This window comes from Podarcis tiliguerta (assembly GCF_965153285.1).
Source record: "Podarcis tiliguerta genome assembly, chromosome: W".
In the NCBI taxonomy this organism is placed as follows: domain Eukaryota; kingdom Metazoa; phylum Chordata; class Lepidosauria; order Squamata; family Lacertidae; genus Podarcis; species Podarcis tiliguerta.
In genome coordinates this window covers 8303825-8330753 of record NC_139552.1, presented here as the reverse complement: position 1 = coordinate 8330753, position 26929 = coordinate 8303825, and the positions used below count along the sequence as shown (strand labels likewise).

Below are 26929 nucleotides of genomic sequence, written 5' to 3'. Positions count from 1 at the left end.
CCTCGGGAAGAAGGGGCCAGAGGGGACTCAGAGAGTAACAGCTGGAAATCCGGACCAGCTTCCCCCCCAGAGTGCAGTAGGGGGGAGGAGTCCAAGGCATCGGGATCAGGGAGCGCGCAGGCAGAGGGAGAGCGTGAAGCAGGAGTGGCCACACCCTCGTCAGGGAGCGAGGAAACGGTCATCAGGAAAGTTAAACGCGCGCGCGCGCCAAGTTCAAATGTACAGGAGGGCGGCAAGGTGGGCAGCCCGGGTAGGGAGCCAGGTCCTAAAGCACGCCGAAGAGAGGGGGAGGAGTCAGAGGGGTCCAGCTCTGCGTCAGAAGAGTCCAGGAGGGAAGAGACCCCGGGGGGTAGTAAGACCCAGAGGAAGAGAGAGAGAAGGAGGAGGTGGAGTAAGATTAGAGTTTTAAGCTGGTGCACAGGGGGCGGAGATCCAGATAGAGCTTCGCCGGTCTAAAGCTCAGACGTAGAGCTGGGACGCTGAGATTTGTAAATGGAGACTATTCTTCAATAAAGACTTTGATACTGTACTACCGGCTAGCGTTGGTCCTTGGTGAGCTGGGACCCGGAGCCAGCTCTGACAGTAAGCTCTATCTCAATTCTTAAAGTTTTGGCACCAAGAACCTCGCCACGTGAGTTGACGCAGCGAGGGCAGAGGAGGGGTGCTTCAAGAGCTCACAGAACTCAGGCAAGATGACGACGGAAGAGCAGATATCCGCCCTGCAAGAAGCTGTGACACGACTCAGCACGGAGGTAATTGCATCCAGAAAAAGAGAGGAGGAAATGAGTAGCGCCTACCGGGATCTCCAAGTAAGATTGGACGTGATTTCCAAACAGGGGCCACCTGGATCCAAAGCAGAGGGCATTGGATTGGGAAAGAGGGGAGGCAGCCTTGTATCCCATTTTGACGGGAGTTTACAGCAGTACCCCAACTTTAGAGCAGACCTGTTGTTTGCGCTGGATCTGCTTGACAAAGACTTTAGAGATGAAAGAGAGAAAGTGGGGTTTATCCTATCCCATTTGCATGGTGAAGCCAAAACGTGGCTGAGAAATTTATGGAGGGACAATGATCCGGCGCTCCAAGACGCGAAGGCTTTCATTAAAGCTATGGACTCGTGTTTTTTATCAAAGATAGACGTTGATATTGCCAGGAGAGACATACATGGACTTAAGCAAGGCAAAGCCAGCGTGCGTCAGTACCATACGCGTTTCTTCGCACTGGTTCATGCACTGGGATGGGACAAAGCTTCTGCGCCAGTGAGAGATCTCTTTTGGGAGGGCTTGAATACAGAAGTAAAAGCCGAGATTGGAAGGGGGGAGAGGCCAAGGAGCACCCAGGAAGTGGTCCAGAGGGCTCTGGAGATCGGGGTGCATCTGGAGGAACGTCCTTGCAACAGAGAAGAAGGACGTTGGGGAAGGGCACCAGCCAGAGCACCTCCCTTCTATCCCAAAGAAGCAGCGCGTGCGCAGTCCACGCCCTCGCAGGGAGGGGGAGAGGAACCGATGGAGCTCGGAGGTGCCAGGGCTCAGTCAGCTACCAGAGCCCTGACGCCGGGAGCAGTCAAGACGAAGCCTCCTAGAGGGAACAGGAAGTGCTACATCTGCGACAGTGCTCAACACATGGCGAAAGAGTGTCCCCAGAGGCTCCACAAGCACACTGCAGCATCAGCAACAGTGACAGAAGCAACGCAGCAGGGAAACGACAGAGTCTGGCTGGAGGAAGAGGTACTGGGGTCCAGCCAGACAAATCAATGAAACAATCCCCAGGGATTTTGCAGCCCACAGACCCCCTCCCACCCAAACCAGTGGTGCAGCTTACAGCGTCTCTCCAACTGCCCAACGGAAGCACTCTGGAAGTGCCGATCACCATTGACTCCGGCAGCAACGCCGACTTTATAGGACTGGATTTTATTCAGCAGCACAATATACCACTGCTGCCAGCCACACTGCCCCTGAAGGTTGTCACAGTGGATGGCAGGGACTTGCTAGGGGGGCAAGTGGTGCAACAAACGCAACCAATGGTGATGCGGATTGGAAATCACCAAGAGGTCATCAGCTTCAACGTCACCAAACTGTCAGGCACGCCGGTAGTCTTGGGCATGAGTTGGCTGCACAGGCACAGTCCAGCATTGGCGTGGTACCAACGCCAATTGACCTTCGGTTCCTCCTATTGCGCGGAACATTGCATTCTTCGTAGCCAAGAAGAAGGAGGGGAAGACACGCAGCTACAATTGAGCACGCTGCAAGCAGTGCCACGCAAGTACGCAGCGTTTTTGGAGGTTTTCTGCGAGAAGGAAGCAGACAAGCTGCCTCCCCACAGGCCCTATGACTGCCAGATTGACCTCCTGCCAGGGGCGACGCTGCCAGCCGGGAAACTGTATTCCATGTCTGAAGACGAGCTGCAGGAGCTCAAGGAGTTCATAGACCTCAACTTAAAGCGCGGTTTCATCCGGGAGTCGAAAGCAGCGGGGGGCAGTCCTGTATTCTTTGTGAAGAAAAAGGACACGCCCCAAAAAAGACTTGTAGTGGATTTCAGGCTCTTAAATTCAAAGACCAAGCCCACAGCCTTTCCAATGCCCAAAATAGATGACCTGCTTGCAACGGTGAGGAAAGGACGCGTTTTTACAAAGTTGGATCTGAGAGGGGCGTACAACCTGATCCGCATACGGGAGGGGGACGAGTGGAAGACTGCCATGTTCACGCCCCTGGGCACATATGAATATAGAGTTATGCCCTTCGGTTTACAAAATGGCGCCCACTGTTTTCAAGCATTCATGCATCACGTCCTGGCGGGTCTTCTCTACAAGAAATGCGTCTGCTTCTTGGACGACATCCTGATATTCTCAGAATCTGAGGAGACCCACGAGGGGGACGTCAAGGAGGTTCTGCAGCGACTGCAGGAGCATCGGCTGTACGCAAAGCTGGAGAAGTGCCAGTTCGACAGGAAGGAGGTGGATTTCCTGGGCTACAAGCTGTCGGACAAGGGGCTCGCCATGGACAGCGCCAAGGTTCGCGCGGTGTTGGATTGGAAGAGCCCGCGCAATCGGAAGGAGGTCCAGCGGTTTGTGGGGTTCGCCAACTTTTACCGCAAATTCATCAAGGGGTTCGCGATGCAGACAGCGGCCATTACCGACACGCTCAGCTCCAAGAAGAAGAAGTTCATCTGGACGGAGCAAGCGGAGCAGTCCTTCCAGAACCTCAAGCGTCTCTTCTCGTCCGAAGGGCAGCTACTGCATGTGAATCCCAGCAAACCGCTGAGGGTTGAGACGGACGCCTCAGACAGAGCCGTGGGCGCCGTACTGTTGCAGGAGGACCCGCATGGGGACTGGAGACCGTGTGCCTTCTACTCTAGGAAGCTCAGCAAGTCAGAGCAGAACTACACCATCTGGGACAGGGAGTTGCTGGCCATTCATGCAGCATTCAAGGCGTGGCGGCACTTCCTCATCGGGGCCAAACACACTGTGCAGGTTCGCACGGATCATAAGAACTTGGAGTACTGGCGCACGGCAAGGTTCCTGAACCAGCGGCACATCAGATGGGCGGAGTTCTTTGCGGATTTCGACTTCAGGATAGAATACATCCCAGGCGACAACAACATCATGGCAGATGCACTGTCCAGAAAGCCGCAATACCTCGAAGAAGCGGCGCCAGCAGCGGCCAAGCACATTTTCGCCCAGAAAGCGTGGGCGTGCGCTTCCGCAACCGTGGACCTGGAAGCGGTCCGTCGAGCACTGCAGGAGGACTCCTTCGCTCTAGCCAAGATGGAGGAGGTGCGCAAGGGCACGGTGAAAAACGACGAGTTCCAAATAAGGGACGGATTGCTCATCCGCAGAGGAGCACTCTATGTACCGGGAGATGAGCTCCGCGCGAAAGTACTGCAGCAGTTGCACGACGCGCCAACCGCCGGGCACTTCGGCAAGGAGAAGACGGCGGAACTCGTTGCCAGAGATTTCTGGTGGCCCAAGATGAGGGGGGAAGTCGCGGAGTACGTCTCGAGGTGCGACACTTGCCAAAGGGCCAAGTCAGTGCACAAACCTCCGGCAGGACTGCTCGAACCGCTGCAGACCCCGAGCGAACCGTGGGAGAGGGTGGCACTGGACTTTGTAACGGATTTACCCAGCTCGAGGGGTAAAACGGCAGTGCTAGTGGTGGTGGACATGTTCACTAAAATGGCCCACTTCATTCCGTGCGCGAAGGTGGCCACGGCAGAACAGACCGCAAAACTGTTCATAGACCACGTCTTCAGGGTGCACGGACTGCCACGGTCTATCTTGTCCGACAGGGGGCGCCAGTTCATTTCGAGCTTCTGGCAGAAGCTGATGGGTTTCCTGAACGTCAAGATCAACCTAGCGTCGGCGAGACACCCGCAGACCAACGGACAAGCGGAGCGCGTCAACGCCATCATGCAGCAGTACCTGAGATGCTATGCAAATCAACAGCCGACGACATGGGTGGACTACCTGCCGCTCGCTGAGTTCGCTTACAACAACACGAAGCACGTGTCCACAGGGGTGACGCCGTTCTTCGCCAACAACGGGAGGCATCCCAGAACCTTCCCGGGATTAGAGAAACTGGGGGAGGGGGAGCCACAGGCAGCGGAAGTCTTGGCGGCGGAATTGCAGGAAGTCCACGATCAGCTTAGGAGGCAATTAGAGCTTGCAAAGCACGCATACAAACTGCAGGCTGACAAGCACAGGAGGGTTGGTGAAGACATACAGGTGGGAGACTGGGTGTGGTTAGCGGCCCACGCAGTGCCGACCAGATCTTTAGCTAAGAAGAAACTCGGACATAAGCAACTAGGACCTTACCGAGTTGAAGCACAGATCAATCCGGTGGCCTTCCGGTTGACACTTCCGGAAGGATCCAGAATGCACCCAGTATTCCATAGGTCGGTGCTCACGCCCTACAAAGCACCTCACCGATTTCAGGCGCAGGGCACGGCACCAGACCCGTATAGGGAGGCCCCCCCAAGGAGGGAGTCGCCAAGAAGAGAACCCATCAACCAGGTCACAGAGATTTTGGACTCGAGATGGGGGGAGGAGGGAGTAGAATATTTTCTCGCAAGGGAAGGTACCCCGGCCAGCGCCAACAGTTGGGTGCCGGACTATGCCCTGGACGAGCCTCTCCTCAAAGAGGAGTTTCATGCCTTGTTCCCACACAGGCCCATGCCAGCCGAGTATTTCGACGACTGGCTTTTCACACCCACGCTTTCTACCAGCACGTTCCAGGGATTCACATCGGACGAAGAACCAGCATTAGAAACACGTTCACCGGAGGGCTCGCCCTCGGGGTTTGCCTCAGACCGCTCGTTTTGGTGGGACAATCGAGGAGAGGAGAGGTGGCTGAGGGGCCCTTGGCAGGGAACGGACCCAGAGGGGAACGAGGGTGAGAGGGACATGGACGTGATGGGGGAGGACGTTGGGTTCGAGCATGGCGGCACGGAGATGGAAGCAGAGGAGAACGAGGTCCGCGAAGACATGGAGGACGAGCCGGATTTCTCTAACTGGATGCACGCCACGGGGGACGAACTGTATCCACCATTCACCCCCACAACGACGGAGCACCCAGCACCCCCGCCGGAGGAAGGGGAGGGGGGAAGGGGGGGCTTCGAGGGGGGGATGGATGTCAGGGGTTCAGGAGCAGAGTCACAGGAGAGGGAAGAAACGGAGAGCGAGGGGGAGGAGTCGGAAGGAAATGTCAGCGGCGACAGTAGTCCGAGGTCTCTGAGTCTCTCCAGTGACTCGGAGGATTCACAGAAAGGGGCCCCCATGGTCAGGGCAAGGGGGACACCTCGGGAAGAAGGGGCCAGAGGGGACTCAGAGAGTAACAGCTGGAAATCCGGACCAGCTTCCCCCCCAGAGTGCAGTAGGGGGGAGGAGTCCAAGGCATCGGGATCAGGGAGCGCGCAGGCAGAGGGAGAGCGTGAAGCAGGAGTGGCCACACCCTCGTCAGGGAGCGAGGAAACGGTCATCAGGAAAGTTAAACGCGCGCGCGCGCCAAGTTCAAATGTACAGGAGGGCGGCAAGGTGGGCAGCCCGGGTAGGGAGCCAGGTCCTAAAGCACGCCGAAGAGAGGGGGAGGAGTCAGAGGGGTCCAGCTCTGCGTCAGAAGAGTCCAGGAGGGAAGAGACCCCGGGGGGTAGTAAGACCCAGAGGAAGAGAGAGAGAAGGAGGAGGTGGAGTAAGATTAGAGTTTTAAGCTGGTGCACAGGGGGCGGAGATCCAGATAGAGCTTCGCCGGTCTAAAGCTCAGACGTAGAGCTGGGACGCTGAGATTTGTAAATGGAGACTATTCTTCAATAAAGACTTTGATACTGTACTACCGGCTAGCGTTGGTCCTTGGTGAGCTGGGACCCGGAGCCAGCTCTGACACCTCCGAAAATTTTACTTTCGTTTTTAGTAACTGCACAAAAATTAAGAACCTTAAAGTGCGGCTTTTCTTTTTAGTTTTGAATGTACCAAACCACAGAGTACTGGAGAAGCTACTGAGCCCAAATTGATTTAAATTGAAGTTCGGATATTTTTTATTATTTTCTTTTTGTTCTTAAATGAAAGAGGAGCGGAGCGGAGATTAGGACATTGAATCACCCCCTCTCTTCTTCTTGTGTGGATTGTTGGAGCTGGAGGACTGGTGTTTATGTTGAATTTCCCCTTCTTCCTTCACCATTTCTTCTTCTATATATATATATATATATATATATATATCCATTGAACTTCTCTTCTCTTTGTTTTTTGGATTATTGGTTCTGCATTTCCCCTTTCCCCCTACCCTTTGGATTTGTGGAGAGTAATTGGATCGTGCCCCTTCATGGATCACTGCCTTGCCGTGGCGAAGGGGCTTGAATAACTCAGAGAAGCTATGAGCTATGCCGTGCAGGGCCACCCAAGATGGACAGGTCATAGTGGAGAGTTTTGACCAAACGTGATCCACCTGCAGCAGGAACCAGCAAGCCACTCCAGTATCCCTGCCAAGAAAACTCCATGGACAAAGGCAACAGGCATATAAAAGTTATGACGCCGGAAGATGAGCCCCTCAGGTCGGAAGGCGTCCAACATGCTACTGAGGAAGAGCGAAGGACAAGTACAAGTAGATTCAGAGCTGATGAAGTGGCTGGGCCAAAGCCGAAAGGACGCTCAGTTGCGGATATGCCTGGAAGCGAAAGGAAAGTCCAATGCTGTAAAGAAAAATATTGCATAGGCTGACCAAACTGCAGGAGGCAGTAGAAGACAGGAGTGCCTGGAGTGCTCTGGTCCATGGGGTCACGAAGAGTCAGACACGACTAAACGACTAAACAACAACAACAACAAATTGGATTGCGAGTGGAATTAGGCTGACAAGCAGCCGAATAAGTGTTTTGTTTTATATTTCGTCCCCCCCCCCTTTGTTTGATGGGGAAAAGGGGCTTTTCTTCCTTTTAATTTTATAAACTCCGCTGAATTCATTTCTTTAACGGATTGGCCATACAAGAGGCAGAAGAAATTAATTTTTATTTTTATTTTTAATTTAAATCTTTAATTGGTTGACTTTAAGAGTGTTTAAAATTCCTTCTTTTTTTCTTTTTTTTTTGAGATAGTGGATTCAAGAGGCAAGAAAACTTCTGACAAATAAAGGTTCTGTTCTACCTTCGCTGACTATTCATTAAGGAAGGGTGACACCTAGTGGCGAAAAAAACAACACTTAGGCATAATGTCAGAAAAAAAGAAGGCAGGAGAAGGAGGAACACCATTAGAGAGGAGAGGATTGAAACAAGAAAGTGAAAATAAAGATGAAATTTTGAAAATGATTGCAGAAATTAAAAAAGATATAAAACAGAGTGAAAAGAATATAGAGACAAGATTGGAGCAAATGGACCAAAAGTATGATTTAACAGTTTCGGAATTGAAAGGCCGGTTGAAGGAAATAACAAAGAGAACACAAAGTTTAGAAGAAGGAATGATGTGGACAAAGCAAGAAGTAAGAGACATGAAAAAAGAGGAAGAAAATGTTAGGGGTGCAGTTTCGGAAATTAATAAAACACAAGAGGAGTTTTGGGATGCAATTGCTTTGAATGAACTGAGGCAAAGAAAAAGGAATCTGAGGCTGAGATCTGTACCAGAATTGCAAGGAGAAAATATTTTGGAAAAATTAACAACAGAGATTGCACAATGGCTAAATATGGAGGTAGAAGATGTGGCGAAAACAATACAAAATGCATTCAGGATTAAGACGAGGACAACAAAGGCAAAGAAATTCCCAGGAGACTGTTACATTATATTCAAGGATAGAGAAATGAGAAGTATGATTTTGCAAAAAAAATAGAGAAAAAAGACTATGCATTGATGGAATATTTACAACCATATTTAAAGACGTCCCACTTCGGTTGCTTAAAACACGCGGCCAATATAAGACATTAACTCAGATTTTGAGAAAAAATGTAATCGAATTTAAATGGGAATTTCCAGTAGGAGTTTCATTTTACTATAAAGAAAAGAAATTTAAATTCAAGAGTGTGGATGAGACACACAAATTTCTGAGAAGATATAAAGAGTTGGGAAAAGGAGAAGAGGCAGCAGCAGTGACTCCAGAAGAAGAATATATTAATAAGTGAGGAGGAGGAGGAGGAGGAGAAGAAGAAGTTTAAGAATTTTAACAAACTTATTACAAAGGAGGCAAAAATGGCATTGAAATTATGGACATGGAATGTTAATGGCATAAATGATAAAAATAAAAGGAATAGAATTGGACAATTTTTGTTAAAAAAGAATTTGGACATTATTTGTTTACAAGAGACTCATGTAGCCAGTATACACGGAAGAGTATTAATCAACAAAAAATTGGGAAATGAGTTTTACAAGTCACCTGGCAAGGCGAAAAGCTGATAATTGTCAGAATTTATGCACCAAATGGAAGTAAGATGGAATTCTATAAAGATTTGGAAGAAAAATTATTTGAATTAATGGACCAAAAAATTATAATTATGGGAGATATGAATGGAGTGGTTTCATTGGAAATGGACAGGACAAGAAAAAAAGAGAAAATAAAAGTAGGGAAGTTACCAAGGACTTTTTTTCTCTACGATAGAGAATTATAATTTAATAGATGTTTGGAGACTGAGACACCCACTAGATAGACATTTACGCATTTTTCAGAACCAAACCATTCAGCTTCTAGAATTGGTTACGTATGGCTATCCAGTGAATTAACTGTTAGGATATTTCCGTTCCACCTTAAAAGGGAGCAGGCTTTGTGAGTCACAGAGTCTGCGTACTTCCTGTTCACAGGATGTTTCTGTTGTGTCTATGCTTTCGTTTCTCTCTCTGTGCCTGAGACACCGAAGCAGGCAGTCATGTTTTATTTGTTCTGACCAACGCTGAATAAAATTGTAAATAATGCTCTCCTGTGTGCATCTTTCGCTGTGTGAATTCTGCTGATAAGAGCGTGCACCAGCTCTGGAATGTGGCAAGCTATTTCTGGAAGCTCGTGACGCTAATTGAATGATACTGCGTGTCTACAGAAGGTCGATGGATCGCAACGGAGATGACGTGGGGTCATGATGGACTCTTGTCTCCCTGGCAGTATCCCAACAACAGGTTTTGGGCCCAGATTCACGGCACTTACAGGAGAGTAAGACTGCGACAGATTGCTGAGGTATGTGTGGAAAAGTCAAGGCTTTTCGTTGCCGCGGCAAAGTCTCTTTGAACTCCGGCCGGCTAATTGGCCTGGGAGTCGAGCCAAGCAGGCCTCAAGATTTATGAGTAGCCAAGATAAGGAGTCTCTGAAGTGTAAAAGGCTCACGGGTCAAGTAAAACCCAGGAAGGGAGTTTTTTCAAGCCTCAGATGATGGCACTCAGTGCCCAAAGTTAAATCGGCACAATTATGAGACCTGGCCTGGGCAAAATGGTGTGAAAGTCTACTACGACAGTTTGGAGTGTGGCATACTGTGTGTGAAGCCCCTCCAGTTCCTCTGACAGATAGATGGAGGGCCCAAGATTCAAAGGCCATAGACGTAATAGTCTTGTCCGTCTCTCTGGAGGAAATTGCTACACTAGCTGGAAACACCACAGCACGTCAGATGTGGAATGCTTTGAAAGTAGCCCATCTGCCAATCATCCCAGCCCAGAGTTTGACTGCGTTGGAGGTCCTGGCTGTTTCCCAGAGTGTGAGTGAATGCAGGGATGCTGAGGGCACCGGTTGCAAGCTGCATGGGAAGCTGACTGTGATGTCATCCCAGGCAGCATTCCAGCCTCCAGGGGGAGCCAAGGAGTCGGCAGCTGAGAGCTCTGTTTCTCATGGGAGCCAAGGTCATCCTCACAGATACCGGAAGGCCAGAAGTAAACAGAGATAGATGCCTGCAGATGGCCAGAAGCAGAGGGGGGGGGGTGAAGAGCCCACGCCAGTGGAAAACAAGGCTTTGTTTGCTGGCACAGCTTCACCAAAGGCTAAAGGCAAGTTTGATGGCCAGGAGCAGGGGGGCAAGCAGCAAAAGCCCACGCCGATGGAAGACAAGGTTTTGCTTGCCAGAAAAGCTGCTCCAAAGGCCAAGGCCAGGTTTATTGTAGATTCTGGATGCACCCACCATCTGGCAAAAGATAAGCATCTGTTTATCTCCTTCAAACCTCAAGATGGTGAGATCCACCTGGCTGATGGAAAGACGTTGCGAATTGCAGGAGAAGGGACTGTGAAACTGGCAAGTCTGCACACTACCGTCAAAGATGTACTTTATGTTCCAGGTGCTGCAGACAATTTGCTCAGTGTCCCACAGCTGACTGGGCGTGGCTTTGAGATTTCCTTCAAGAGGAGTGTCTGTGTCATCAGGAAAGGCAAAGAGGACATTTTGCATGCAATGTTTATAGATGGTTTGTTCTGTATAACTTATGATGACAATGCTGCTGCTGTGTCTAATGTTGATTCTTGTTGTGTTGCACAAACTAACAAAGTTCTTCATGCAGGATGTATTCACGAGGCACGTCGAAGATTTTGTCACATGTCTTGGCAAGCGCTGGCCAAGATGCCTGGATTGGTTCAGGGTTTGAACATCAAACCCTGTAAGTTTCGCATGAAATGTGTATCTTGTGCAGAGAACAAGGTGAAGGTTGCTCCAAAAGGCAAGGAGTCTAGCAGGCAGGCTTCCAAACCCTACCAGCTAGTCCACGCAGACCTGGTTGGTCCACTTGCACCCTCTTTGGGTGGAGCAAGGTACTTCATGGTACCAATTGATTCTTTTTCCAGGTACATTCATGTGTTTACGCTCCAGCAGAAGTCAGAAGCATTTCCTAAGTTCAAGGCATTCTGTGCTTCGTTGGAGAATGTTCACAGTAAACGTATTGGCTGTCTCTTTACTGATCGAGGCGGGGAATTCACTTCTCAGCAGTTTGAAGCTTTCCTGACTGAGAAGGGAATCCAGCATGACTTGTCAACGCCTAGATCACCATGGATGAATGGACTTGCGGAGCGAGCAAATCAGACTTTGCTTCAAGGCCTAAAAACCTTGTTGCATGATGCCAATCTCCCTGATAAGTATTGGGGGGAGGCTCTGTCCACGTTTGTTTACACTTATAATCGCAGACTGTCATCACCTATTGGTTGTACCCCCTATGAGAAGATGTTTGGTAAGAAACCCTACGTCAAGCACATGAGAATCTTTGGTTCTGACATGTGGGTACACACCCCACAAAGCAACAAGCTTGGGAAGCGTGGGGCACATGGTTTGTTCATGGGGTACAAAAAAGGTGCATACAGGGTATGGATGACTGACTCTAAGTCCATTAAGTTCACAAATTGTGTTGAGTGCAATCCTAAGTGGGGGGAAAATGTGGGAAATTTCCAGAGTTACCCAGAGGAGGATGAAGGTGATGTGAAAAAAGCAGATGGTGTTGAGGCAGAAGAGGAAGCTGAGGATGATGATGATGATGATCAGAGTTCGGATTCCAGCTCAGTGGGCGGCGCTGCTGCTGATGTCAGCGACAGTGATGACACAGCAGACTACAAGAGCGCAAAGGCCTCAGTCAGACCATCTGATGCGTCTGACACTCGACTGGAAGAACCACTGTTCACCATTGGTCACTTTTCTCCTAAGAAGGAGGAGATGAGTCCAGAAGACTTGCGTCTAGTACGCAGATCTGAAAGAGCGACCAAAGGCAGACCTCCAAAGAGATTTGCTGATGAGTTTGCTAAGACGGCAACTGCTGTTCTTAGTAGCTCAGAGAAGGTATGGGAACCTTCAAGCTTCAAAGAGGTTCAGGAATTAACCTCCAAAGATGCTGAGCCTTGGCTTAATGCCATGAAGGCTGAAGTTGATTCCTTGAATAGGAACCAAACTTGGGAGCTGGTACCGGTAGTCCCAGGAATGAGACTGGTTGGCAGCAAATGGGTCTTCAAGGCCAAGACAGACCAGAATGGCAAGGTAGTCAGACACAAAGCCAGATTGGTTACCAGAGGTTTTTCACAGGTACCAGGACAGGATTACCACGAGACCTACTCACCCACCGTCAACTATGAGAGCATTCGGCTGATGCTCAAGATTGCTGCAGAGGAGAAACTGCATGTTTCCCATCATGACATTAATACAGCTTTTTTGTACGGGGTTTTGGGGGAGGAGCTGTATATGCTTCCACCTGATGGAATGCAGATACAGAAGGGAATGGTCTGTAAACTGCGAAAATCCTTATATGGTCTCAAGCAGAGTGCCAAGTGTTGGAACACAAAACTCACTGAGACATTGCTTTCTCTAGGTTTTCACCAGGGCAAAGCTGATCCATGTGTGTTTGTCAAGGAGGAAGGGCAAAACAAACTGTATTGTTTATGTTTTGTTGATGATCTTCTGATGTTCTGGAAGAATCAGGCTTTGTACCAAAGCACCCTAGCTCAGCTGAAGGAGCACTTTGACATGAAGGATCTTGGTGAGGTATCCAACTATCTTTCTCTGCAGGTGGAGAGGGCCCAAGCAGGTAATTTTCTGGTACACCAAACACAGAAAATTGCTGATGTATTAACCAGGTTGAATTTGGTTGATGCAAACCCAGCAGACACACCGATGGTGACAGGTTACCAGGTAGATAGTACTGCTGAAGCGTTTTCTGACACAACGCTGTACAGATGCATTCTAGGCAAGTTGAATTTCATTGCTAGATGCTCAAGACCTGACATAGCTGTAAGCACTAACCTTCTTAGCAGACAAGCTAATAATCCTACTGTTCAGGATTGGAAAGCTCTGAAGTGCATAGCCCGCTATTTGAAAGGGACTTTGCACTACAGGCTGAGGTTCACCAGTCAGAAGACTGGAGGTCTTGAAATCTTTGCAGATGCAAGTTTTGGAAGTGACACCACAGATGGTACAAGCACTTCTGGAGTATGCTACATGTACAACCACTGTCTGTTTGACTGCCTGTGCAAAAAGCAGACGACATTAAGCCTAAGTTCCTGTGAAGCAGAACTCAATGCTCTGTCATTTTCACTCATGGATTGTGAATGGTTGGTGCAACTGTTTAAGGACATCAGAGTTTCTGTGAAATGTCCTATACAAGTGTATCAAGACAATAGATCCTTTTTGGCTTTTCTGAACTCAGAGAGTTGCAAGCAAAGAACCAAGTACTTGCAGATTAAGCTACATCGTGCAAGAGAGTGTATTCACACCATGCTGTCTTTTTCTAGCTCATAACCTGGTATTTGCTGTAAATACACCTCGGTGTCAATAGGAGCATTTAAATATGCTGAGGCAACATCAAAATGATTAACTTTTAACCCTCTCAGACTTGCCATTGCTAAAACTGATTTTACTGTTTCAGCCTTTGCTGTTGGGGCAAACACTTCATCATAATGTATCAATTTCCTTTATGTAAAGCCCCTTGCAACCAACCTGGCTTTCCTCTGACAACTACCATCAGCCAGCTTTTTCACTTAAAAAACCCACTTACAGCTTAAGGGCTTTTTACCTTCAGGCAATTCGGTAGGTACAAACATATTGTTGTTTAGCAGAGAGTTATACTCTGCCTGCATTGCCTTTAACCACACCTCTTTCTCTAGAGTAGGTAACTCTTGCACTTCTTCAAAGTTTTCTGGCTCAGTTACACAAACCTGGTTTATGGTGGCTGGGAACCCATAACGGGCTGGAGGGTGACCTTTATTACTTTTTGCAGACCTCCTTGGTTCATTAATCTCACCCCCTGGGCTACCTTCAGGACTGCTTTTGGGGTGAATTGATTCTGGAGATTTACCTCCTCCTGTCCCTGTTGCACTTTCTTTCCCCCCCTGCTCCATGCTAGCAGCTGGAGAAAAATGCTCAACCTTTACCTCCTTCCTTTCAGTTTCTCTGGGAGAGCTGCCAATTCTTAGCTTTGTTTCAGCTGCCTTATCAGGTATGCTCGGCAGTAAAACTTTTTCTGGCAGCAGGTTTGCATGTATCTTGGGCCAATTTCTTTGCTCATTAAAGTTGGCTGATCGACTATAACTCAAAAGATTTTTATCATCTTCAAACCTGTAGGCTTTCGTACCACTTTCATACCCAAGAAATAGCAACTGCAAAACAACTTCCGGGTCGAGCGCCATCGGTAATGGCGGCATCCCTTTGATCTGCGGAGGGAGAGCTCCGGAGAAGTTAGGGTTCTGCCGCTACGGCGACGCGGTGGACCCCTGAAATCATAGGCGGAGAAAGCCTGCGACCATGGGACTCGGCGGGCACCTTTTGCGCCCCCCCCAAACGTCTTAGGAGTCTGGTACGGGCTCCAGAGTGTGGCGGGGTTTGTGGCGCGGTGCTGAGATTCGATTGCTACTTCTTTGGAGCAACGCTGCACAGCTGTTACCGGAGAGCGCCGGCTTTTTCCTGGGACAATTTGGATTACAAAAAGAAGTACCCGTGAGTAGGGGAAATACTAAATTTAAAGAAAATAAGGACTGTAAAATTTGGAATTGAATGGGACTCAAACCAAAAGAAATATTTAATCGGAAACCGAAGTGGTAAGATCTAAACAGCAAGTCAGCCTTCCGCTCTGTAAATAGTTCAAAGCAAAGACTTTGTAAGCTAAAACCTTCAAAGAAGTCTTTGAAAGGATAAAATCTGAAAGTCTAGAGAAGGATTCCCCCCCCTCTGGCAGCAGGAGGGGGGGGGGGGAAAGACGGAAAGATATTTTGCCTGTTTGAAAAGACTTGTATGATCAAGAAACATCGCTCAGATGCCTGGTCCTGAGCTGTCAAAAGATAATAAAAGCCTCTGGAAGGGATCACGGAAAGATACTTTTTGACTTATAACTCTGCAATTTACTACTGTGTTTCTGTTGGGTCCACTCGGATACTAAAGTTTCCGGCTAATAACCAGGGGGTGCAAGGAAAAGAAGGGAGACATTTTGTCTCTACTAAAGTAACAATTTGTTAACATTGTGTCCCCCTAGTGGACGTTGGAACTGTTATAAATTAACTGAGGAATTTTCCACTGTCTTCTAAAGCTGTGTAAGTTAGCTGCAGCTGGGAAATGACCTTGAACTCTTATCTTGTGTGGTATGGCAGATGGGAAAGGGAAACTAGAGCCGCTTCAGGAAAAAACTACAAGGTCTGGCAGATCTTTTCACACGGGAAGTGGACAGAGGAGAGCTTCTATATCTGGCCCATCAGGAGGTGCTCCTGCACAGCCCAAATCAAAAGGTATGTCGACTGAAGAAGTTCTTGTTCAGTTTCTGTTAATTGATTCTCATGAAAACTTACAGATTCTGGCTTCACATAATTAACTCAAGGCAGTGTCAATTTACTCTTGGCAGAAAGCCAAGGTCTGCTTGACCTAGAAACTACTTACTCTGATTGGTTAACGACCAGCACTCAACTCTGTTATCTAGGAATGCTAGCACAGTTTTGGTTTAGGTGTGTTAGGAGTAGGAGTGCTGTGTATGGTTAAGAGAGAGAGAGAAAGAAAGGATTTATTTTGCTTTGTTTTGTATGCAGAAACTTTGCTGGTTTCTTTTCCCTTTTAATAAATCCTGTAAATAGTTATTCTGAGTCTAGCTGACTAGTCATTTCCACCTCAACTAGCTTCTTTGCTGTGCAGGAAAACTCTGCTACGTTTGGGCTAAAGCCATTAGAGCTATGCCTGACACTTCAAAGTTCCATGAGTTCTAGCCGCAGGGTTGGCTAGGATCCAAGAATCAATAAATAAATTGACAGAAGAGGTAGCTGAAACAAATAAAAGAGTTGCAGAAGCATCATCTAAAATAGACCAAAATACTGTAAGTATTAATCAAAATACAGTGAGCATTAACAATTTGGGCCAACAAGTGAATACTAATACAGAATCTATACAGAAATTATTAGAGGAATCTGCCAAGACCAGAAAAACAGCTGAGGAAGCGAAGGAGATTGCGGTTGCTACTGACGAGAAAATACCACCGATTAATAGACAACTTGACGATTATAGATCAAGGTTTTCTATGATCGAATTGAAAGACAAGCAAACGAACTTGAGAATCAGGGCTGTGCCGGAACTCGAAAAAGACAGATTAAGTGACTTTCTTACACAGGAGTTTGCGAACTTTTGGAATTTGGATCTGGAGAAAGAAGAATTTAAAATACTGAGCGCTTTTAGACTTGGCAAAGGAGGAAGGAAAATTAGGACAAGAGACTGTTTGATTACATTCAGATCCAAAGAGGAGAGAGATAAAATTTTGGGACTGCACTTTCAAAAACCTTTGGAAATAAACCAGACAAGAGTGGAATTATTCGAGGGATACAGGTCGGAGCCAAACAGTACAAACTAAGAGCTTTTGCAGATGACCTGGTTTTGACGTTACAGGAGCCAGAATCTAGTGTGAATAAGGTTTTAGAACTGATCCAAGAATTTGGTCAATTGGCAGGTTTTAAATTAAATAAAACAAAAACTAAGGTTTTGACAAAAAATCTAACAGAAATTGAAAATGAAAGGTTTCAGAATGAAACAGGTTTGACAGTGGTGAAAAAAGTTAAATATTTGGGAATTACTATGACTGCTAAAAACGGGAACTTATTTAAAGACAACTATGCGAAATGCTGGACGGAGATAAAAAGGGATCTAGATATAGGGTCTAATTTGAAACTCTCACTTTTAGGACGTATTGCTGTGATTAAGATGAATGTATTGCCAAGAATGTTATTTTTATTCCAGACATTGCAGATTATCGACAAAACAGACTGTTTCAAGAAGTGGCAGAAAGACATATCTAGATTTGTCTGGCAGGGCAAAAAGCCAAGAATAAAATTTAAAATATTAACAGATGTAAAGGAAAGAGGGGGCTTTGCCCTGCCGGACTTAAAACTTTATTATGAAGCAGCAGCTTTCTGCTGGCTGAAAGAATGGCTACTTCTTGAAAATACAGATATATTGGATTTAGAAGGTTTTAACAATGCGTTTGGTTGGCATGCATATCTATGGTATGACAAGGTTAAAGTGCATAGAATGTTCAAAATTCACATTGTCAGGAAAGCATTGTTTAATGTGTGGATTAGATATAAAGATCTTTTGGAAAACAAAACTCCAAGGTGGTTGTCTCCAATGGAAGCAAAAGCTTTAAAGAAACTCAATATGGAGGCCAATTGGCCAAAGTATTGGGAGATTTTAGAACAAGACGGAGACAAATTGAAACTACAGAGTTTCGACAAATTAAAAAGCAAAGTCCGAGATTGGCTTCATTATTATCAAATAATGGAGGCATTTAAAATGGATAGAAAAATTGGCTTCCAGGTGGAAAAATCAAAATTAGAAACAGAATTGTTAGAACCCAAAACAAAAACATTGTCTAGAATGTATAATTTGCTGCTGAAATGGAATACACAGGATGAGGAAGTGAAATCAGCAATGATTAAATGGGCACAAGATGTTGGTCATAATATAATGTTTGCTGACTGGGAACGGTTATGGACCACTGGAATAAAGTTCACGGCAAGTAATGCCTTAAGAGAGAATATAATGAAAATGATTTACAGATGGTACATGACACCAGTCAAGCTAGCAAAAATTTATCATATGCCTGACAATAAATGTTGGAAATGTAAAGAATCTGAAGGCACCTTCTTTCACCTTTGGTGGACGTGCCCAAGGATTAAGTCCTTCTGGGAGATGATTTATAATGAACTGAAAAAAGTGTTTAAATACACATTTCGGAAGAACCCAGAAGCCTTTCTCCTGGGTATGGTCAACCAACAGGTGCAGGTGAAGGACAGGACATTTTTTATGTACGCCACAACAGCAGCAAGAATACTTATCGCACAGTATTGGAAGACACAAGAATTACCCACACTGGAAGAATGGCAGATGAAAGTTATTGACTATATGGAATTAGCAGAAATGACTGGCAGAATCAGAGACCAGGGAGAAGAGACGGTGAAGGAAGACTGGCGGAAGTTCAAAGACTATCTACAGAAACACTACAAGATAATGAATGTTTGAGGACATCAGATTGAACCTAAAAGATTATTAGCATAAAAATTTAAGGACTAAGAAAGACTAATGTTTTAAGATTTATGGAAATGTAATTATATTAAGACACTAAGAATATGTTGAACTAAAGACAAGCCAGAGGGAAAGAATTTACTGTTAGAATATAAGATTTGGAATACAGAGTGGGAAGGTTTGGGGAAGTCGCAGACCCAGGTTAATGCTAAATAATGCAAAGACACAATGATTGATTTTAACCTTTTCCTTTTTTTTTCTTTTGTATTCTTTTGTTGTTGTAATGTTTGTATGTATTGCTTTTGTCTTTTTTTCTGTTTTTTTTGTACCTGTTTATTTGTATTGTGTGTTTATTGATTGTAAAACTAATAAAATATCATTTTTTTAAAAAAAGACAAGAGTGGAATTATTCAAAGACATCCCGAAGCATCTTTTGGAACTCAGGTCTAACTACAGAGACCTGGTCACCCAGCTGAGAAGGAACAACATTATCTTCAGGTGGGAATTCCCTGAAGGCCTTTCCTTTAGTATTAAAGGAAGAAAGATAAAAATAAGATCAGTGGAGGAGAAAGACAGATTTCTAAAAGACTACGAGGAGGACCTGCAGAAAGAACTCCTAAAAGAGCAAAACCCGTTGGAACAAGCATTGGAGAAGAAAAAATTAGATAGAGCAAAAGCAATTCTCGGTTTGGACAAGAGGACACCACCGGGACCGACAGATCAAGAAGACATCTTGGGAGCAACTGGAGGAATATAACAAACACATCATGTCTCTGCAACTATTAAGTTGGAATTGCAACGGTTTGAACTCGGCAAGAAAGAGGAAATCGATTTTTCACATATTAAAAAAGGAACAATTAGATTTGATTTGTTTACAAGAAACTCATGTGATAAGGCTCCACAGGAAAGTTCTAATTAACAAGAGACTGGGACAAGAGTTTATTTCTTCGGACAAAGTAAAAAAAAGAGGAGTAGTTATTTATGCTAAGGAGAGCCTATCACCGAAATTTATTTTTAAAGATGATCATGGAAGATATCTGGCAATCGAAATTCAATTTCATGGAGAGAAATATTTGATAGTAGGTGTATATGCACCGAATGAAGGAAAATCTGAATTCTTTAAAAAGTTGCATGAGACACTGACAGACTATTTGGACTACAATGTGATTTTGATGGGAGACATGAATGGTGTAGTTTCTACGAATATGGACAAGGCACAACGGCAGGTAGTCACCAAAGATGGTAGACTACCGAAAACCTTCTTTGAGTTGACAGACAACTTGGATTTAATAGACATCTGGAGAACAAAGAATCCCCTAGGGAGAGAGGGAACCTTCTTTTCTGAAGCCAAAATGACATGGACAAGAATTGACCAAATTTGGATTACTAGAGTGCTGGCACCAAAAATAAAAAAAGTGGAAATCTGCCCAAAGACTTGCTCCGACCATAATGCAGTAAAGATGGTGATGAACTTAATACCAATTGGTTCCTTTAGATGGAGGATGAATGACACTTTGTTTAGAGACAAGGAAGTGACTAAAAAGGCCCAGAAAACCTTGAGAGATTATTTTGAGATTAATTTGAATACTACAGTTGAAAAAAGAACAGTTTGGGATGCAAGCAAAGCTGTTATGAGAGGGTTCTTGATACAACAAAATGCATTAAAGAAGAGATTACAACAGGAAAAGAGAGATAAAATTTTGGAAAAGATCAAGGAAGGAGAAAAGAGATTAAGAGCAAGACCAAAGTCACAGGAAATTTTAAGAGAGATAAAGTTACACCAAGTTCAATACATGCAAATGATAAATCAAGAGATAGAATGGAAAATTAGACAAATGAGACAGAAGACCTTTGAATCGGCAAATAAGTGTGGGAAATTACTAGCGTGGCAAATGAGGAAGAGACAAAAGTTAAATACAATTACCAATCTGGAGGTTGAAGGAAGGATTATACAGAATCCAGCTGAAATCAGAAGTTCTTTTCAAAGGTATTTTAAACAGCTATATTCACAACAACCACAGAAAGAGTTGGACATAGAGGAATTTTTGAAAGTAAATGGACTACAAAAAATCTCTCAAGAGAATAAATTAAAGTTGAACTATAGAATAACAGAACAAGAGGTAGAAAGTGCCATCCAGAGTATGCAATTGGGCAAATCTCCAGGGCCTGATGGATTGACTTCTAGATATTATAAGACGTTGAAAGAATGGCTGATCCAGCCCTTGAAAGAAGTCTGCAATGATATACTGGAGGGGATAAAAGCACCAGAGTCGTGGAAAGAGGCATTCATCACACTTATACCAAAGACAGAGTCTGAAAAGACACAGCTTAAGAACTACCGCCCTATATCACTACTCAATGTGGATTACAAAATTTTTGCAGACATTTTGGCCAGAAGACTAAAGAAAGTTTTATTAGAGGAGATCCAGTAAGACCAAGCAGGTTTTCTCCCGGGTAGACACCTATCTGATAACGTGAGGAATGTAATAGACATTCTGGAACTTTTACAGGAGAAAATCAATACGAAGGCAGTTCTGATATTTGTGGATGCAGAGAAAGCCTTTGACAACATTTCTTGGAGCTTTATGAAGAAGAATCTCCAGGGGATGGGGGTAGGCCAAGAATTCAAAAATGGTATAGATGCAATCTATTCTGAAAAAAAAGCTAGATTAATTGTTAATAATGTTGTAACGGAGGAGTTCAGAACAGAAAAAGGAACACGACAAGGTTGCCCAATTTCCCCACTGCTTTTTATATCGGTCCTGGAGGTTTTGCTGAATATGATCAGAAAGGACCAATTGGTTAAAGGGATACAGGTCGGAGCTAAACAATATAAATTAAGAGCATTTGCAGATGATCTAGTTTTGACTTTACAGGAGCCAGAATCTAGTACAAGAAGAGTTTTAGAACTGATTCAGGAGTTTGGTCGGTTAGCAGGATTTAAATTGAATAAATCAAAAACAAAGGTTTTGGAAAAGAATTTAACAGAAACTGAGAAAGAGAGGTTTCAGAATGAGACAGGTTTGACAGTGGTTAAGAAAGTGAAGTATTTGGGGATTAACATGACAGCTAAAAATGGGAATTTATTTAAAGACAACTATGATAAATGTTGGACTGAGATAAAGAAAGATTTAGAAATATGGTCAAATTTGAAGCTTTCACTGTTAGGCCGTATTGCTGCGATAAAGATGAATGTATTGCCTAGAATGTTGTTTTTATTTCAGACACTGCAAATTATTGACAAAATGGACTGTTTCAAGAAGTGGCAGAAAGACATATCCAGATTTGTCTGGCAGGGCAAAAAGCCAAGAATAAAATTCAAAATATTAACTGATGCAAAAGAAAGAGGAGGCTTTGCCCTGCCAGACCTAAAACTTTATTAGAATCAGCAGCTTTCTGCTGGTTGAAAGAATGGTTGCTTCTTGAAAACACAGACATTTTGGATTTAGAAGGATTCAACAACGTTTTTGGTTGGCATGCATATTTATGGTACGAAAAGGTTAAAGTGCATAGAATGTTGAAAAATCTCATTGTCAGGAAAGCATTGTTTAATGTATGGACAAGGTATAAAGATTTACTTGAAAATAAAACCCCAAGGTGGTTGTCACCAATGGAAGCAAAAGCTCTAAAAAAGCTCAATATGGAGGCCAAATGGCCAAAATATTGGGAAATTTTGGAGCAGGAGGGAGATAAACTAAAACTGCAGAGTTTTGAAAAACTAAAAAGTAAAGTGCGAGACTGGCTTCACTATCACCAGATAATGGAGGCATATAAATTGGATAGAAAAATTGGCTTCCAGGTGGAAAAATCAAAATTGGAAACAGAACTGCTAGAACCCAAAAGTAAGATTTTGTCAAGAATGTATAACTTGCTGTTGATTAGCTGCTTTCCCTGGTCAAAGGTCAGAGGGGGCAGGGTTTCTGTTGAGGCAGGTGATTAGCTGTGGGAGGAGCTTATCAGTGTTTGCAGGGCAGCGGCTGAAGAAGGAGCCAAAAGGGGTTTCTTGTGTGTGTGATTCTTGTGGCTGATTAGCTGCTTTCCCTGGCAGTTTGAACCATCTTTTAGATTTAGGGGAGCTAGTCTCAAGCCCAACGACACATTCTCAAGATGGAGGGGGAGGGAACAGCTGCAGTCGCCTGCGGTTCCTGCGCAATGTTTGCCATCTTGCCAAAGGTTGCAGGCAGCTTTACGTGCAGCAATTGCATGTTGATTGCCCTCCTAAAAGACAAAGTCCAGCAACTGGAGGAACGTGTAGCTACGCTCCAAAGAATTAGAGAGCTGGAGCTCTTCTTGGAAGCAACAGAGCACACCGTCTCCACCAAGGAGGAGACAAGGGACTCCCCTGAGAAGGAGGCTAGTTCACCAACACAGGAGCCCGATATGTGGAGAAACGTGACTCAAAGAAGTAGGAGGCCCAGGGTTCGCTCTGATTGTCTAGAAATACACAATCGCTTTGAGGTCCTCTCCCCTAGCATGGAAGACGAAGAGCAGACTCCATTTGAGGATCTCTCCCTCATTACAGTCGATCACGTATATGAAGATGAGCAGCAAAGTCAGTCCTCAGGGAATGTGCAGGCGACCTTGGAACGGACCGCTCACGGAAGAACCCTGACCAAACCTAAGAGAAGGCGTGTAGTGGTGATAGGGGATTCCCTACTGAGGGGAACAGAAGCAGTGATCTGTGGGCCTGACAAGATGTCTCGGGAAGTGTGCTGTCTCCCCGGGGCTAAGATCCAAGATGTAACTGAACGACTGCAAGGAATCATAAAACCCACTGACAAATACCCCTTCCTCTTGGTTCATGTGGGAACCAATGACACTGCAAGCAATAGCCTCCAGAAGATCAAAAGAGACTACGAGGCTCTGGGCAGGAAATTGAAGCAATTAAATGCACAAATCGTCATCTCATCTGTCCTCCCAGTTGAACGACGTGGCCCAGGGAGAGAGAGGAAAATAGTGGAAGTAAACAGCTGGCTTCGCAAATGGTGTAAACAGGAACGGTTTGGATTCTTAGATCACGGACTGCAGTTTCTTGAGGATGGACTTCTGGCAAGCGATGGGCTGCACCTCACAACGGTTGGGAGGAATGTTTTTGCCAAAAAACTCAGAAACCTCATCAGGAGGGCTTTAAACTGACTAATGTGGGGGAGGGAGACAGTGCTCCTGAAGGTAGGAGTCTATTAATTGATGAAGATGATCATCCAAATGTCATAGACCAAATGGAGCAAACAGCAAGCAGACCTAGTGGTGGGAGGAAAAAATCCTTAAATAAGAGACACGGGGGAATGACTAATGGACTTCAATGTCTGTACACTAATGCACAAAGCATGGGAAATAAACAAGATGAGCTTGAGCTCTTGGTACAGCAAACTAAATATGACATAATAGGCATCACTGAAACATGGTGGGATAAGTCCCACGATTGGAATGTAAAAATGGAGGGATACAATCTATTTCAGAGAAACAGACCAGAAAAGAAAGGAGGAGGAGTGGCGTTATATGTCAGGGATGTGTATACCTGTGAAGAGATCCAAGATTTAGAACCTCAAAGCCAAAGTGAGAGCATTTGGGTCAAAATTAAGGGAGAGAAGAATAACAGTGAACTCATTGTGGGAGTTTACTATAGATCCCCAAGCCAAACGGAGGACATAGATGATGCCTTCCTGGAACAGATGGCCAAGCATGCAAAAGGAAGGGAGATAGTAGTAATGGGGGACTTCAATTACCCAGATATTTGTTGGATGTCAAACTCAGCCAAGAGCATAAGGTCAAACAGATTCCTCACTGGCCTTGCAGACAACTTCATTGTCCAGAAAGTGGGAGAAGCAACAAGAGGAACAGCCATTTTAGACCTGGTCCTAACCAATGTCGATGACCTGGTTAATGGGGTAGAAGTGGAAGGATCATTAGGCGCAAGTGATCATGCTCTTCTGAAGTTTACTATACAACGGAAAGGAGCAGCCAAGCATACTAGGACTCAATTTCTTGACTTTAAGAAAGCCGACTTCATAAAACTTAGGGAAGTGCTGGGTGAGATCCCATGGACAGTAATACTAAAAGGAAAGGGAGTTCATGATGGCTGGGAGTTTGTTAAGAGGGAGATAGTAAAAGCACAACTTCAGGCAATACCAATGAGACGGAAACATGGAAGGTGCCTAAAGAAGCCAGGGTGGCTATCTAAAGAACTTTTAACTGAGTTAAGATTAAAAAAGGATGTGTACAAAAAATGGAAAAGGGGGGAAACCACCAAAGAGGAATTCAAACAAATAGCCAGCACGTGTAGACACAAAGTCAGAAAAGCTAAAGCACAGAATGAACTCAGGCTTGCTAGAGAGGTTAAAAGCAACAAAAAAGGCTTCTATGGGTATGTTCGTAGCAAAAGGAAGAACAAAGAAACAGTGGGGTCACTCAGAGGAGAAGATGGTGAAATGCAAACAGGGGACACAGAAAGGGCTGAACTCCTCAATGCCTTCTTTGCCTCAGTCTTCTCCGATAAAGAAAACAATGCCCGACCTGAAGAATTTGGAGGAAATGATTCAGCAGAGGAAACACAGCCCAGAATAACTAAGGAGATAGTACAAGAATACTTGGCTAGTTTAGATGTATTCAAGTCTCCAGGGGCAGATGAACTGCATCCAAGAGTATTAAAAGAACTGGCAGATGTGATCTCAGAACCACTGGCAGTCATCTTTGAGAATTCCTGGAGAACAGGCGAAGTCCCGGCAGACTGGAGGAGGGCAAATGTTGTCCCTATTTTCAAAAAGGGGAAAAGAGAGGACCCAAATAATTACCGCCCAGTCAGTCTAACATCAATACCAGGGAAGATTCTGGAGCAGATCATTAAGCAAACAATCTGTGAGCACCTAGAAAGGAATGCTGTGATCACCAATAGTCAGCATGGATTTCTGAAAAATAAGTCATGTCAGACTAACCTGATCTCATTTTTTGACAGAATTACAAGCCTGGTAGATGAAGGGAACGCAGTGGATGTAGCCTACCTTGATTTCAGCAAGGCATTTGACAAGGTGCCCCATGATATTCTTGTAAAGAAGCTGGTAAAATGCGGTCTTGACTATGCTACCACTCAGTGGATTTGTAACTGGCTGACTGACCGGACCCAAAGGGTGCTCATCAATGGTTCCTCTTCATCCTGGAGAAGAGTGACTAGTGGGGTGCCACAGGGTTCTGTCTTGGGCCCGGTCTTATTCAACATCTTTATCAACGACTTGGATGATGGACTCAAGGGCATCCTGATCAAATTTGCAGATGACACCAAACTGGGAGGGGTGGCTAACACCCCAGAAGACAGGATCACACTTCAAAACGACCTTGACAGATTAGAGAACTGGGCCAAAACAAACAAGATGAATTTTAACAGGGAGAAATGTAAAGTATTGCACTTGGGCAAAAAAAAATGAGAGGCACAAATACAAGATGGGTGACACCTGGCTTGAGAGCAGTACATGTGAAAAGGATCTAGGAGTCTTGGTTGACCACAAACTTAACATGAGCCAACAGTGTGACGCGGCAGCTAAAAAAGCCAATGCAATTCTGGGCTGCATCAATAGGAGTATAGCATCTAGATCAAGGGAAGTTATAGTGCCACTGTATTCTGCTCTGGTCAGACCTCACCTGGAGTACTGTGTCCAGTTCTGGGCACCACAGTTCAAGAAGGACACTGACAAACTAGAACGTGTACAGAGGAGGGCAACCAAAATGGTCAAAGGCCTGGAAACAATGCCTTATGAGGATCGGCTAAGGGAGCTGGGCATGTTTAGCCTGGAGAAGAGGAGGTTAAGGGGTGATATGATAGCCATGTTCAAATATATAAAAGGATGTCACATAGAGGAGGGAGAAAGGTTGTTTTCTGCTGCTCCAGAGAAGCGGACACGGAGCAATGGATCCAAACTACAAGAAAGAAGATTCCACCTAAACATTAGGAAGAACTTCCTGACAGTAAGAGCTGTTCGACAGTGGAATTTGCTGCCAAGGAGTGTGGTGGAGTCTCCTTCTTTGGAGGTCTTTAAGCAGAGGCTTGACAACCATATGTCAGGAGTGCTCTGATGGTGTTTCCTGCTTGGCAGGGGGTTGGACTCGATGACCCTTGTGGTCTCTTCCAACTCTATGATTCTATGATTCTATGAAATGGAATACTCAGGATGAAACAGTAAAATCTGCTATGATCAAATGGGCAGAAGATGTTGGACACAACATAATGATGGCTGACTGGGAACAGTTATGGACCACTGGCATGAAATTCACGGCATCTAATGCCTTAAGAGAGAATATTATGAAAATGATATACAGGTGGTACATGACACCAGTCAAGCTTGCAAAGATCTATCATTTGCCCGATAATAAATGTTGGAAATGTAAAGAAACTGAAGGTACATTCTTTCACCTTTGGTGGACGTGCCCAAGGATTAAGACCTTTTGGGAAATGATCTATAATGAAATGAAAAAGGTATTTAAATACACCTTCCCGAAGAAACCGGAGGCCTTTCTCCTGGGCATGGTTGGCCAACAGGTGCGAAAGAAGGATAGAACT

General features: G+C 45.2%; 2 protein-coding genes across 2 annotated transcripts in view; both read left to right on the top strand.

Annotated features, from left to right (window-relative positions):
- LOC310668761 (uncharacterized protein) overlaps positions 1-26929 on the top strand; it is a gene marked incomplete at its 5' end in the record, with an annotated part of 699427 nt that overhangs the window by 388782 nt on the left and 283716 nt on the right. The gene's annotated exons all lie outside the window — the stretch shown is intronic.
- LOC310668786 (uncharacterized protein) overlaps positions 9872-26929 on the top strand; it is a gene marked incomplete at its 3' end in the record, with an annotated part of 379093 nt that continues 362035 nt past the window's right edge. The window contains exon 1 of the mRNA XM_083422115.1: positions 9872-10279. Within this exon, the coding sequence (XP_083278241.1) occupies positions 10051-10279 (229 nt within the window). The 5' untranslated portion in view covers positions 9872-10050. The remainder of the gene's footprint in view (positions 10280-26929) is intronic.